The 15,127-nt window shown below is 46.8% G+C and overlaps 1 protein-coding gene across 1 annotated transcript in view; it reads right to left on the bottom strand.

The window, feature by feature from the left end:
• LOC145356921 (uncharacterized) overlaps positions 1-14,733 on the bottom strand; it is an 89,247-nt gene extending 74,514 nt beyond the window's left edge. The window contains exons 1-2 of the mRNA XM_080209922.1: positions 14,609-14,733; positions 12,732-12,780 (exon numbers count right to left, since the gene is read on the bottom strand). Coding sequence (XP_080066048.1) covers positions 12,732-12,780; positions 14,609-14,733 — 174 coding nt within the window. The remainder of the gene's footprint in view (positions 1-12,731; positions 12,781-14,608) is intronic.
• Positions 14,734-15,127: the final 394 nt, after the last annotated feature.

Raw genomic sequence — 15,127 nt, 5'->3', positions numbered from 1 at the left:
CTCACTCATTCCACTCTCACAAAGACAATTGTTGCAGCTTTGGAAACTAGTTATGTTGATAAATGATTACTGTCAGTGTTCCGCAGGGAAGGCCTCGTATTTCCGAACCTCTGATTAGTCCAGGAATGATTGATACAACAATGCTGTGATGTAGGAGGGAGTTCAGACTTTAGGCAGCAATATGGAAGGTGTGATATCGGATCAGCTGCCTGTGATACGTCTCTCAATTTTAATTTCAATTGAGGTTAACAGAAATACAAATGGACAAGATGTATAACAAGGAGTGGGGGACTTAACCATATACTGTCTGTTATATTGTCCAATTATAAAACGATCAGGGTGGTGTTTGTATTCTCCCCAATAAGTTAGAGCACAGAAGGAGGCCATTCAGCCCACTGAGTCTATGCTAGCTCTCCCTGGAGCAATGCAATCCCTAGAGCGACATGGTGGCACAGTGGTTAGCACTGCAGCCTCGCAGTGCCAAGGACCCTGGCTTGGGTCACTGTCTATGCAGAGTCTGCACGTTCTCCCCGTGTCTGCGTGGGTTTCCTCCGGGCGCTCAGGTTTCCTCCCACAGACTGAAAGATGTGCTGGGTGAGGAGCATTGGTCATGCTAAATTCTCCCACAGTGTACCCAAACAGGTGCCGGAGAGTGGCAACTTGGGGATTTTCACATTGTAGTGACACCAATAAGTAAATAAATCAGTCTCACACTCACACTCGGTCCCCGGAGTCCTGCAGGATTATTCCTCTCAAGCAGCCCATCCAATTTTCTCCAGCTGATGGCGACACTGAGCCTTTCACACTCGTTCATTGGCAGGAAATGGAGTCATGTCACGGGAATTGTGACATTCAAAGCTTTCATGTTGTAAAATTTACATTTTATTTATTAGTGTCACAAGTAGGCTTACATTAACACTGCAATGAAGTTACTGTGAAAATTCCGTTGATGCCATATTCCAGCTCCTGTTTGGGTACACTGAGGGAGAATTTTGCGTGGCCAATACACCTAACCAGCACATATTTCGGACTGTGGGAGGAAACCAGAGCACTTGGAGGAAACCCAAGCAGACACGTGGAGAATGTGCAGACTTTGCACAGACGGTGACCCAAGCCAGGAATCAAACCCCGGTCCCTGGCACTGTGAGGCAGCAGTGTTAACCACTGTGCCACCCTTTGCTTATTTGGTGATGATCTTGTTGTTACGTAAAATCAGCATGGTCAAACAGTGGTTCTCACATACTCCTGCTATTGAACCTGGATCCACCAGCTCTGCCCCCATACAGAATTTCCACCGCCACCCTCCCTGGAGCCCCTTAGCCAGCAGGCACTGCTCTCTGGGTACAGCACCACCCTACTCCATTCAAAGTTCATGGGGCAATCCCCAACTGACCTAGTAAACAACAAGGTGCGGTTCCTGTTTTGTGGTCAGCTCTTTAGTGCCCTCTGAGGTGGCAATCTATGGTTAATTTAAACAAAAATGAATCCATTCTTAAAGTTACAAAGCCAATGAGCAGCCCTTTATGCAAGCCCTTAATCCATCTCCTTGCTTGCTCCAAAAACCAACTGAATCCAATTCATGGTCCCCACAAGAGAGACAAACAAGATCCAAGTTGACAAGAAAGGGTTTTGAGCCCCACCTTGGGCTTGATCTGACACTTTGCCAGAAAGCCCAGCGAGATCAACTTTCCTGATTGTTGACTCTCCCCTGGCAAAGCCACACCAAGAGGAAGGCAGCCCAACCATCACAGTCTTCAGGGTGGGCTGCTAGAGACGGGCAATAAGTGTCGATGCCCAGCAATGTGAAGCAAAGATACAGAGCAGCAGGAAGCAGAGATCTGCAGCTTCTGACTACACCTGGTAGATTTTTCTTGGGTTAGAGTGTCAAAGAGTTTGGAATGAAGGTGGATTAATGGTGTGGAGCTGCAAATCTGATTGGTTGGTGGTGCAGGGTCGAGGGTCTGAGCGGTGTTGTTTCCGTGTGTATGGCAGGGAGTGTCCTTACACAGTCCTTACACACAGGTAGAGCCAACAGTAATAGAAGATAAATGATGTGTCAGTCTTCATTGCAAGGGAGCTGGAGCACAAGGATAAGGAGGTTTTCCTCCAATTGTGCGGGGATTTGACAACACATCAACAGTACTGTGTTGAGTTTTGCTCACTCTGACTAGGGAAGGATGTACTTGTCTTAAAAAGGTTGCTGATTTCCAGGTTGCTGGGGGAGTTGTCTTCTGAGGAGAGATTTGACATCCTGGAGTCTCTGGAAATCTCAGTTTAGAATTGAGATTGAGATTGAGATTGAAGGAGCTGCCTGTCCCCACCGGAGGGGTGTTGTCTCAGGAGAAGCAAGTGGCCATTTTGAAAAACAGCAAATTACTGCGGATGCTGGAATCTGAAACCAAAAGAGAAAATGCTGGAAAATCTCAGCAGGTCTGGCAGCATCTGTAAGGAGTGAAAAGAGCTGACATTTTGAGCCCAGGTGATCTTTTGTCAAAGCTTTCATAGAGAAGGAAGCGAGACAGTGCAGAATGTAGTGTTATAGTCATAGCTGGTGTGTAGAGAAAGATCAGCTTCATGCAAGATAAGTTCATTCAAAAGTCTGATGGCATCAGGGAAGAAGCTGTCCTTGAATTGTTGGTACGTGACCCCAGACTTTTGTATCTTTTTCCCAAAGGAAGAAGATGGAAGAGAGAATGTCCGGGGTGCATGGGGTCCTTAATTATGCTGGCTGCTTTGCCGAGGCAGTGGGAAGTGTAGACAGAGTCAATGGATGGGAGGCTGGTTTGCATGATGAATTGGGCTACATTCATGATCTTTTCTAGTTCCTTGCAGTCTTGGGCAGTGCAGGAGTCATACCAAGCTATGATACAACCAGAAAGAATGTTTTCTATGGTGCATCTGTAAAAGTTGGTGAGAGCTGTAGCTGACATGCCAAATTTCCTTAGTTTTCTGAGAAAGTAGAGGAATTGGTGGGCTTTCTTAACTATAGTGTTGGTATGGGGGAACCAGGACAGGTTGTTGGTGATCTAGATACCTAAAACCTTGAAGCTCTCGATCCTTTCTGCTTCATCCCCATTAATGTAGACAGGGACATGTTCTCCTTTACGCTTCCTGAAGTTGATGACAATCTCCTTCATTTAGTTGACATTGAGGGAGAGATTATTGTCATTGCACCAGTTCATCAGGTTTTCTATCTCGTTCCTGTATTCTGTCTTGTCATTGTTTGAGATCTGACCCAATGGTGTCATCAGCAAATTTGAAAATCAAATTAATGGGGAATTTGGCCGCACAGTCATGGTTTATAAGTAGGGGGCTGAGAACAAAACCCTGTGGGAACTGGTGTTGAGGATGATTGCGGAGGAGGTGTTGTTGCCTATCCTTACTGATTGTGGTCTGTGAGTTAGGAAGTTCAGGATCCAGTTGCAGAGGGAGGTGCTGAGACCCAGACCACGGAGTTTGGAGATAAGTTTCGTGGGAATAATAGTGTTGAAGGCTGAGGTGTAGTCAATAAATAGGAGTCTGTTTTTGTTATCTAGGTGTTCCAGGGTTGAGTGCAGGGCCAGGGAGATGGTGTCTGCGGTGGATCTGTTGCGGTGGTAGGCAAACTGTAGTGGATCCAGGTAGTCCGGGAGGCTGGAATTGATTCATGCCATGACTAACCTTTCGAAGCATTTCATAATGATGGGTATTGGAGCCATCGGCCAACAGTCATTAAGGCACACTGCTTGGCTTTTCTTAGGTACCGGCATGATGGTAATCATCTAGAAGCAGGTAGGGACCTCAGACTGTTATAAAGAAAGATTGAAAATGTCTGTGAATATCCCCGCCTGCTGATCCAGGCAGGATCTGAGTGCTCGTCTGGATAACCCATCCGGGCCAGTTGCCTTCCGTGGGTTGACCTTCAGGAAAGCTGCTCTGACATTTGCAATGGTGACCCCAGATACAGGTTCATCCAGGGCTTTCAGGGTGGAGGGCATTCTCTTGCTGACCTCTTGCTCAAAATGGGTGTAGAATGCACTGAGCTCGTCAGGGAGGGGTGTGTTGGAGCCGGCGATTTTACATGCCTTTATCTTGTAGCCTGTTATGTCTTGCAGACCTTGCCATAGTCGATGGGGGTCAGTGTGGCTAGCCCGGGACTCTTGTTTAGTCTAGTATTTTGGCATCTTTGATGGATCTCCTTAGGTTGTATTTGGCTTTCTTGTGTAGGTCAGTGTCGCTGACTTGAATGCTTCAGACCTGAACTTCAGCAAGCCGTGGATATCCCTGTTCATCCATAGTTTCCGGTTGGGGAACACACAGATTTGCTTCTTTGGCACACAGTCTTCTACTCACTTACTAATGAAGTCAGTTACTGTAGTGGTGTATCGTTCAGGCTGGCCACAGAGTTTTTAAATACTGATCAGTCCACTGACTCCAAGCAGCTCCGTAGGAGATTATCTGATTCCTCAGACTAACATTGCACGACTTTCTTTGATGAATTCTCCTGCTTTAGTTTTTGTTTGTAATCCAGGAGCAGGAGTACAGCCTTGTGATCTGATTTGCCAAAGTGTGGACGGGCGATAGCGCAGTAGGCATGTTTGATATTTGTGTAGCAGTGGTCTAGGATGTTTGGGCCTCTGGAGGAGCAGGAGACATGTTGGTGGTAACTCGGTAGTTTGCTCTTGAGTTTGGCCTGATTCAAGTCCCCAGCCACGATGAACAAGGCCTTGGAATGATTTGTCTCAAGTCTACTCGTAGTGGAGTATAGTTTGTCCAATGCGATCTTCACGTCCGCATGGAGTGGGAGGTAGACTTCTGTCAGGATAACGAAGGTGAGTTCCCGCGGAAGGTAGTAGGGGCGGCATTTTAGCGTCACGTATTTTAGGTCTGGGGATCAGAAAGTTGCCAGTGTTGCTACGTCTAGGCACCATGAGGTGTTGATTAGGAAGCAGACCCCACCTCCCCTAGCCTTGCCTGAGGCTGCTGTATGGACCAATCGATGGACCGAGAAACCCTCTGGTTGTGGGGCACTGTCCGGTGAAGCAGGAGTGAGCCACGTCTCCGTGAAACAGAGCCCACAGCAGATAAATAGTGGGATGGCCTCCAGAGGTCGGAGTGTCCACTCTCCTGATCCTATTTCTTAAATTCTTGTGCTATAAAGTGAGGTGATTTTTTTTTGTGTAGCACTCTATTTCACACTAATACAGGGGGATTGCAAGCTGAGGGTTTGTCATTTTCTCAGAGTTTACATGAATCGTACAGGAGACCACCCAGATGAGTTTATTCTTGTCATGGGTCAAATATAATGGTTCTGGATGTTGCCCAATTTAAAATTTCGCTCCCCCCTCCTCCACCCCCTGCAGTGAAACCCCAGGACATCAATCCAAATGATGTGACTCAGCCCCCGTCTGCTGTGAGCTCCAGATGTCTGTCAGAGTGGGAGAGGGCCCTCCATGTTCCAGATAGACCGAGGCAACTGACAAACATGTGGGATCCAGATTTCCATTGCATTTGGGCCTGTACACATAGACAGGCTGCGGACCAACTTAGTCACGCACACTGATACACTCAGACACAAAAACAAAAATATACCCGCTCTATCCCTCACACACACACACACACACACACACACACACACACACACACACACACACACACGCACACACACACACACACACTTACACAGACAGCCCTCAGCCCTGCTAACCCATACCAATATGCACTCACAAACATGGAGACCGGAACTTTTGCCGGTGGAAAACATCGCAAGCGGGACTGGAAAATCCCAGCTGGAAATATAGAATGGTTGCATCACAGAGAATGGCCACTCAGCCCATCATTTCCTTGTCAGCTCTCCGCAAAAGCAGTTTAGCTAGTCCCACCCCTGTGCCCTCTCCCCTAGCCCTGTAATTTCTAACTTTTCAAGTCCTTATCCAATTCTGTATCAAAAGCCATGAGTGGAGCTGTCTCTACCGCTCTCAGACAGTGCATTCCAGATCATAACCACTCACTATTGTGATGGTAAATTGCCTTTAAGAAATGTATTTTAAATCATGTTCTTTGTAGTTATAAGCAGGCACTGAGCTGCTTAAATGGTTTGAATGGGGTTTTGTTTATTTTTACTCTGGGCCTCACACTGTGTTGGGGATTTTATGACCTTTTGAATTGTTAGGGGTAAGATTGATTGTTAAGTGAAAGCCAGGTGGTTCCTCCACAGAGGAATCCAAAGATCCACTTTCAATTTTGGATTAGAAGGTGTTTGGAAGTCAGACTGAAAAGTAGTGATTTGATTTGATTTATTGTTGTCACATGTATTAGTTATTAGTGAAAAGTATTGTTTCTTGCGCACTATACAGACAAAGCATACTGTACATAGAGAAGGAAACAAGAGTGCAGAATGTAGTGTTACAGTCATAGCTAGGGTGCAGAGAAAGATCAACTTAATGCGAGGTAGGTCCAGTCAAAAGTCTGACAGCAACAGGAAAGAAGCTGTTCTTGAGTTGGGTGGTATGAGACCTCAGATTTTTACATCTTTTTCCCAACGGAAGAAGGCAGAAGAGAGAATGTCCGGGATGCATGACGTCCTTAATTACGCTGGCTATTTTTCTGAGGCAGCCAGAAGTGTAGGCAGAGTCAATGGATGGGAGGCTAGTTTGTGTGATGCATTGGGCTACATTCATGGCATTTTGTAGTTTCTTGCGATCTTGGACAGAGCAGGAGCTATACCAAGCTGTGTTTCTGTGTTTGTCTCTCCCTGGTGTTCTACGTTCTGCTGGCTAGCTGGAAGCAGATCTTCTTGCCTTCCTGGAGTGAAAATTCTACCGTTGGTGGTTTGCTAGCTCGTAAATAGAGTATCTCTCTCCCGGTGGTTTGCGAGAAAAAAACCAAAGACCTGCAGTGGCATTATTTCAACTCGAGGTCTGCTGGAAGTTACAAGACTGGAAAATGAGAGTTTCAATTCTCCAACCAAAGGACTAAGTTCTAGCATCACGTGAGCATCCTTATTTTCTGTGTTAAACCTGTGGCAGCTATACATTTATAGGGAAAGTTCTTTGGTTGGAATATTTCATTTAGTTGTTAAGGTTTATACAATATCATAGTTATTTTCTTTCCTTGTTTATAATCGGTAAAAGTTATTGCTATGTGTTCACTTTATTCTGAAATAAGCTTTGTTTGATAAAAGCTCCCGAATGGATCATTTGAATCATACAAGAAGTGAAACATGTCACGCTTACCCTAGCTAAATTCACATTGAAAAATTTATGATCCAAGCAGACATAATAAAACACTTTGGAGTTTCTGACCTGATTTATAAAACTATATTAAAAGGATGTTCCTTATGTTGTCATTGCCATTCCCCTTAAGTTGGTGTCCTTCGGTTCTCAATCTTCCACCGATAAGTTTCTCCTGATCTAAACCTCTCCTGGTCAGAAGCCTGGTGAATTTGAATAGCCTCCTATTCTGATGAACCCTGGGACTGGTGCTGGGGTTTATCTGCAGGCTGCCTCCCCACAATTTTGCACACGCTATTCCTGTGGACAGAGAGTGTGGGCTCAAACATTGTCCCCTTTACGCTTGGCTTCAGAAAGCCCAGTGTTCTATTTGCCATTTTATCAGCATTCTCAACCTGCCCTGTCACCTTCAATAATTTGTGCACATTTTCCCCCTTTAGTTCATATTGCCCATTCATCTATTCAGTTTATCTTCTCGACCTTCCTGCCAAAATATATTCTACAGTTCTCTGCACTGAATTGGATCTGCCCAGAGTCCCCCATTCCACCAGCCTGCTGAAGGTTACCTTCCTCACACTTCACAATATCTTCGCTCTGTGTCACCTGCAGCTTTTGAAGGTGGTCCCTATACGCCCAAGGTAAGTCATTAACTTATTTCAAGAAAACCAGTGTACCGATCCCGGGAGGACCCCACTGTGTTAGTCCATTTACCAGTACCCTCTGCCTCCTGTCCCTCAACCAATTCTGTACCCATGTTGTTGTTGTCTCTTTTATTCCATGGGCTTCAGCTCTTGCTGGCAAGTCAGTTAGTTATTTGACAATTTATAAATTGACATACCCAGCCCTGTACCTCAGAGGCTGCACACAGGCAAGGAAGACTTTATTTCCCACAGATCAACGTCAAGAGTTCATAGAATGTTATTGGATGGAGGGAGGGCCAATCAGGAGGGGGCAGGGACTTAAGGTGATTGGTAGAAAGACTGGAGCATTCACGAGGAGAGACTTGTTCACCCAAAGGATGGTGGCCATCTGGAATTCACTGCCCAGATTTGTCGTTGTAGCTGAAATGCTCAGCTTATTAAAAAGATACCTGTAACTGCACGTTTGGCATGGTGACACAGTGGTTAGCACTGCTGCCTCACAGCACCAGGGACCCAGGTTCGATTCCTGGCTTCAGTCACTGTCTGTGTGGGGTCTGCACGTTCTCCCTGTATCTGTGTGGGTTTCCTCTGGGTGCTTCAGTTTCCTCCCACATCAGGAAACATGTGCTGGTTAGGGTGCATTGGCCATGCTAAATTCTCCCTCAGTGTACCCAAACAGGCACCAGAGTGTGGCGACTAGGGGATTTTCACAGTAACTTCATTACAGTGTTAATGTAAGCCTTACTTGCGACACTAACAAATTAACTTCAATCTGATGTGCTGGAACTGCAAGGCTATGGACCAAGGGCTGGCTAGTGGGATTAAAATGAGCAGCTAGTTCTTTTTTCCCCTTGTTTGGCCAGTGCAGAGATGATGGCCTCTTTCTGCCCTGTAATTTTGCTATGGAGGCCATTCAGCCCATCGTGTTTGTGAGTATTTTCCAGACAGATATGCCTGTGCTTTACTTTCCAGTACCTCCATGTCCTTGTCTCTCTCTGTTGTGTTGTAACTTCCTCCAGCCCTGTCACTCTCCAATATCTTCTGCACACATCTAATTCAAGTCTTTTCAGTCTTGTCCATTTAAATCACTCCGTTGTGCGTTCGGTTAACTTGACATCGAACTCTGGAACTCCCTCCCTACGCCTCTCTGCCTCTCTTTAAGATCCTGCTTAAAATCTCCCTCTTTAACTGAATGCTCAGTAACCAACCCTTATGCCTCCTTATACTGCTCATAACTGACTCGGAGCACTTTACCATGCACGAGGTGCTTTATAAATGCGAGTCGTTGTTGTAGGCTACTTGTTCCTCGGTGAGGGTGGGCCGCTAATGGCCCTCCCGCCTCGAGTCCTACGTGTTTGAAGGGTTCGGGTCTCATTCGCTGATGAGGCTCCAGTTTGCCTCAGGATTGTGGAACTCGGGAGAGGAAAAGCTTTGCTCCGATTGCTGCTCCAGACTGCCCTCTAGTGCGTCACACCGGAAAGGGTGAGCGCTTCGAGAGCAGCTGAGAACAAGAGTCGAGGATTCAGCTTGGCACCGCGTGACGAACTTGCTAACACTCAGCACCTCCGCTCTCTCACAGATAAAACGGCCGGTTAGGTGGGGTGGCAGTTGCGGTGATGGAAACGTATCCCAGAAATTCCCTTTAATGAGTATCACACATGGGATGGGAAAAGGGAAGGAGGTTTTTGGGATGACCTGGCTGAGTGGGAGCAGCAGAGTAGATGGTAGCATTTACAGAGAAAAAGACCAGTGAGAGTGAGCGCCTTTTTCCTCGGATGGTGATGGCTAACACGAGGGGACGTAGCTTTAAATTGAGGGGTGGTAATTATAGGACGGGTGTCAGGGGTAGGTTCTTTACTCAGAGGGTAGTAAGGGAATGCCCTGCCTGCAGCAGCAGTGGACTCGCCAACTTTAAGGGCATTCAGATGGTCAGTGGATAGGCATATGGATAACATTGAAATAGTTTAGGTTAGAGGGTCATTAGATTGGTTCCACTGGTCGGCGCAACATCGAGGGCCAAAGGGCCTGTACTGCGCTGTAATGTTCTATGTTATATCAGTGTACAGACAGACTCACACTGACTCGTCATACTTCCTATGCCCAGCCATGATTGGCATACTTTGGGGAGGTGATGGCCTAGTGGTATTATCGCCCCTCTATTAATCCACAAACTCTGGCAAACTGGAGTTCGAATCCCGCCACAGCCAATGGTGGAATTTGAATTCAATAAAAAATATCTGGAATTAAGAATCTACTGATGACCGTGAACCCATCGTCGATTGTCAGGAAAACCCACCTGGTTCACAAATATCCTTTAGGGAAGGGAAATCTGCCACCCTTACCTGGTATGTCCCACACATGACTCCAGAGCCACAGCAATGTGGGCGACTCTTAAATGTCCTCTGAGGGCAAATGGTGGTGGACAATAAATGCTGGCCAGCCAGCGACGCCCATGTCCCATGAATTAATTAACAAAAAACCTTTGCCTAGATCTTTCAGTGCGGAATGGAAATGGAAGACATGATGGTGCAGTGGGTAGCCCCCCCCCACCACTTCTGAGCCAGAAACTCCAGGTTGGAGTCCCCAGGGCTTGATGGCCAAGGAAGGGGTGTTCATAACGCGGTCAAACAGGGTGCGTGTTAACTTGCGAAATCCTACCCACACACATCGATGGCAGGGATAAGTCTGGAGTACAAGCCTGACGAAGGGGCTAACCCGAAAGCTAGTGGGTATATTATCAAATAAATAGGTTGGACTAAAACCTGGTGTTGTCAGACTTTTTACTGTGTTTACGCCAGTCCAACGCTGGCATACCCACATCAGGGATAAGTCTGTCAGAGACTCCTGCTCAGTCACATGGTGGAAAGAATGTTGATAACATGCATGGAAAAAGTACGTGTTGCCGTGGCAACTTAGACCCCCGGAGTGACCTGGACCACACCCCCGCTGAGGGGGTGCTGCACTGTCAGGGCGTGTGGTCTTTTCAATGAAATGTGAGGCCATATCTGTCCTCTCTGGCCAATGGCCGTGATTCTCCTGAATTGGGACTAAGTGCCCATGCTAGTGGCAGAACGACAGTGTTCCCTGCTGGCATTGGCAGTGTCTGTCAGTTGGTAGGAAGGATTATTACTTACGTGGCGAAAAACTGCAGCAGGCGACGGTGCAGAGGGACCTCGGGGTCCTTGTGCATGAGTCGCAAAAACCCAGCTTGCAGGTGCAGCAGGTGGTCAGGAAGGCGAATGGGATGCTGGCCTTCATAGCGAGGGGGATTGAATATAAAAGTAGGGAGGTCTTGCTGCGGCTGTATAGGGCATTAGTGAGGCCGCAGCTAGAGTACTGTGTGCAGTTTTGGGCGCCGTACTTACGCAAGGATATTTTGGCCTTGGAGGGAGTGCAGAGGAGGTTTACTAGGCTGATACCGGAGTTGAGGGGGTTGAGCTATGAGAAGAGGCTGAATAAACTAGGCTTGTACTCGTTAGAGTTTAGAAGAATGAGGGGAGATCTCATTGAGACGTATAAGATGATGAATGGGATGGATAGGATAGAGGTGGAGAGGCTCTTCCCGCTCAGAAAGGACAGTAGGACTAGGGGGCATAGCCTCAAGATAAAGGGGGGGCGTTTTAGAATGGAGTTGAGGAGGAACTTCTTCACTCAAAGGGTGGTGAATCTCTGGAATTCTCTGCCCGTTGAAGTGGTGGAGGCTGCCTCGCTAAATATTTTTAAGACGCGGGTTGATGGGTTTTTGATAAGAGAGGGGATTAAGGGTTATGGGGAGAGGGCAGGAATGTGGAACTGAGACACGACAGATCAGCCATGATCTTATTGAATGGCAGGGCAGGCTCGAAGGGCTAGATGGCCTACTCCTGCTCCTATTTCTTATGTTCTTATGTTCTTATGTTCATTCACCCACCTGAAATATGTTGATAAGGCCACCTCAGGGTACTCGCCAGCCAGCCCTGCTGTTCCGAGATCGGGGTGCTATTTTTAACACAGCATCCTGATCTTCACGTTCAGAGGCAGCCCCCCCTCCACTTCATTCCCCCCCCCCACCCCCACCCCACCCCCCTTCATCCCCCCCACCCTCCCCCGCCCAGGCCCTGCCTGCCACTGACCAGGGCAGCACCACCAACCCTTGGCAAAGAGAGGTGTCCACCCTCCCTCACCCACCTACAAACAATGGGTAGACCTCCTGCCCCCAACACCACACGTAGGCATGAAGGCGTTCCGACCAAATAAGTGGTTTGCAAAAGAGGAAGTGAAAGAAACCAAAGCTGTCAGTCCACCTTAGAGTCTTTGTAAACATTGTGGTTCGGAACAATGGGGGCATTCGAGATGCATTTAAGCATGAAGGGAAATGAAAATAAACACAGTTGATCGGAATTTGAGTAGAAATCCATTAAGCTGCCAATGGAAGTCTCCTTCAAAGCCCCGCGTGTTGGAGTTGACGGGTTTCCAATAGAACAGAGAAGGCTTTCAAATGTTTCAGCTTGCTGGGAAGCCTCAGCAACATCAAATCAAATCTGGGTGAATACACTGGGGCAGAATGGAACCCACCCTCCCCCAAGTCAAACTGACATCTCGTCTCTGTCATAGAATCATACAGTGCAGAAGAGGCCCTTCAGCCCATCGAGTCTGTACCGACACGCAAGAAACACCTAAACTCCCACCGAATCCCATTTACATTTCACACTTCTTTGAAGGGGTCCACTCACACCTGCAGCTTCTGACAGGGGGAAATAGCGAGAGAACACAAATTTAAGATGATTTACAAAATAATGAGAGTTGTGTGAGAAGGGGGAGCAGAAATCCAGACATTTTGTAAATCGTCTTATTGTTCATCTAGACACAATGCAACAACGTCAGAAAATATTGGAGGTACCTGTTGTTCCAATCGCCTCTGAGTCGTCCCTGTTTCATTGACAAGGATCCTGAAAGGAAACATGAACACTGTGAGATACACACTACCCACAGAAAGGCTGGAGAGAAAGCAGAATGTCCAGCATGGAGGATAACAGGAAACCCCCAGCAATTGGAAAAAACCTTGCTTTTACACGCCATTCCCACTGGAAAAACCCAGCTACCAAACAGGAACAGAAGTACCAAGTTGGCAACGCTACACCAATTGGTTACAATCCACCAATTATCCACCAATCACAAGAAGTTACTGAGAAATATTCAAATGGAGAGGCTTCTGAAAAGTTGATAAACGTCCCTCACTCTTAAGTCACTGGTCAATGGTCATGACTAAATTGCCTACCTTAACTAGCAAATGGTCACTGGTTAGGGTGGTCAAATGGTTCATTTCTACAGATGTTTATTTACAAACGCAAAGTGTAATTAGGTGAGCACTGCTGGAGAATTAGATGGGTTGGCATGGCTAATTTTGGGACACTCTTACAAAGGCTGTGTTCAAATTACTCCCCCTGCCTTAATCAAAACAGAAATGGACTTCCCAAAACATACACAAAAGAAGTGTAAATATTTCTTCTGACAATGGGGAAATATGTCTCCTTTCTTGCTCAATGTCAGTTTTGGGAAGTACTGCTGTACAGCCTCACTGTGCAGGGCACAGATCTTTAAACCAGCCTCACAGCTCTCCGGCCCTGGTTCGATTTCCAGATGATGTCCCCTGTTATGGAGAGTCAAGCTGATGGGGCAGCATGCTGGCTCAATGGTTAGCAGTGCTGCCTCACAGCGCTAGGGACCCAGGTTCAATTCCAGCCTCAGGTCATTGTCTGTGCAGAGTCTGCAAGACCTCTGTGTATCTGTGTGAGTTTCCTCTGGGTGCTCTGGTTTCCTTCAACTGTCCAAAGATGTGTGGATTGGCCATACTAAATTGCTGCTTAGGGTCCCAAAGTTAGCCATTCCAACCCATCTAACTCTCCAGCAGTGCTCACCTAATTACACTTAGTGTTTTTAAATAAATACCTGTAGAAATGAACCATTTGACCAAACTAATCAGTGACCATTTGCTAGTTAAGGTAGGCAATTTAGTCGTGGCCATTGACCAGTGACTGTTGATTAATTTAAGAAAGGAAAGAATGACTTGTCTTCGGATAACACTTTTCACCAACACCAGACATCTCAAAGTGATTCATAGTCCATTTATTTTTGAAGTGCAGTGTTTGTTGTGATGTCGGAAATGCTGCAGCCGATTTGTGCATTGCAAGATCTCACAAATAGCAATGTCATGATGACAAGATGATTTGCTTTTGTGTGATATTGAGTGAGGGTTAAATATTGGCCAGAGCCCTGGGATTAATTCTTCTGTCAAACAGCGGCTGGGAGATCTTTCACATAGAATCCCTACAGTGCAGAAAGAGGCCATTCAGCCCATCGAATCAACACTGATCACAATCCCACCCAGACCCTCTCCCCATAACCCCATATATTTACCCTGCTAATCCCCCTGACACTAGGGTACGGCCGGCTGACCTAACCCACATATCTTTGGACTGTGGGAGGAAGCCAGAGCACCCGGAGGAAACCCACACAGAACGTGCAAACTCCACACACCCAAGGCCGGAATTGAACCCAGGCCCTGGCACTGTGAGGCAGCAGTGCTAACCACTGTGCCACTGTGCCGCCCCACCCAAGAGAGCAAAAATGCCTCATCCAAAAGCTGTTTAAACATAAACAACTGCTCAGTCACCGTCAACTGGCCAACACTGAGTATAGGTAACCCAAGAGTGCTCAGCAGTTAGTTAACACTGAATAAATACATGGAACATTTCTGAATTCCTTGGTGTCTCTTACCCCCTGTTATTGATGAGAATGTCCCTCCTGACACAATACGGTTCCTCCAAAGCATGAACTGCTGATTTGGGATTCTCCACAAACTTGGACCAGAAGATGGTACACTCAGCCAGAGGTCCAGCCATGGCAGGAGCGAAGGCTGTTTGTGCCTCACATCAGCAACACCTTACACTGACAGCGCTGACAGGAGTGGTGGGGTGGGGGGAAGGCAGCAGTTCCATCTGATCCGATAGATATTCAGCAGAATATGACACCCCTTCACTTTCTAATATGTTCATGTTGCTGGGCAGCAGTCGCGTTAGCTCGTAAATTTGATAAGCAGGTCATTAACCCTTTCAATGACACTCCTGACCTATTAAAGTTGATGTTACTTTTTATTATAACACAATGTTTAAATTACTGTTCCCCCTTCCAGACAACTGGCCTTTCCTCAGGGACTGCCTTGAACTGGGGCCTTTTCAACAAGGCACATCACAATTAAAGAAAAACATACATTCAGTTTCTTTAATTCATTCATTC

The sequence above is a fragment of the Carcharhinus amblyrhynchos genome, chromosome 22 (assembly GCF_965287045.1).
Source record: "Carcharhinus amblyrhynchos chromosome 22, sCarAmb.v2.hapA, whole genome shotgun sequence".
NCBI classification, from domain to species: domain Eukaryota; kingdom Metazoa; phylum Chordata; class Chondrichthyes; order Carcharhiniformes; family Carcharhinidae; genus Carcharhinus; species Carcharhinus amblyrhynchos.
The sequence above is the reverse complement of the archived record's forward strand: the minus strand, read 5'-3'. Positions and strand labels throughout refer to the sequence as shown.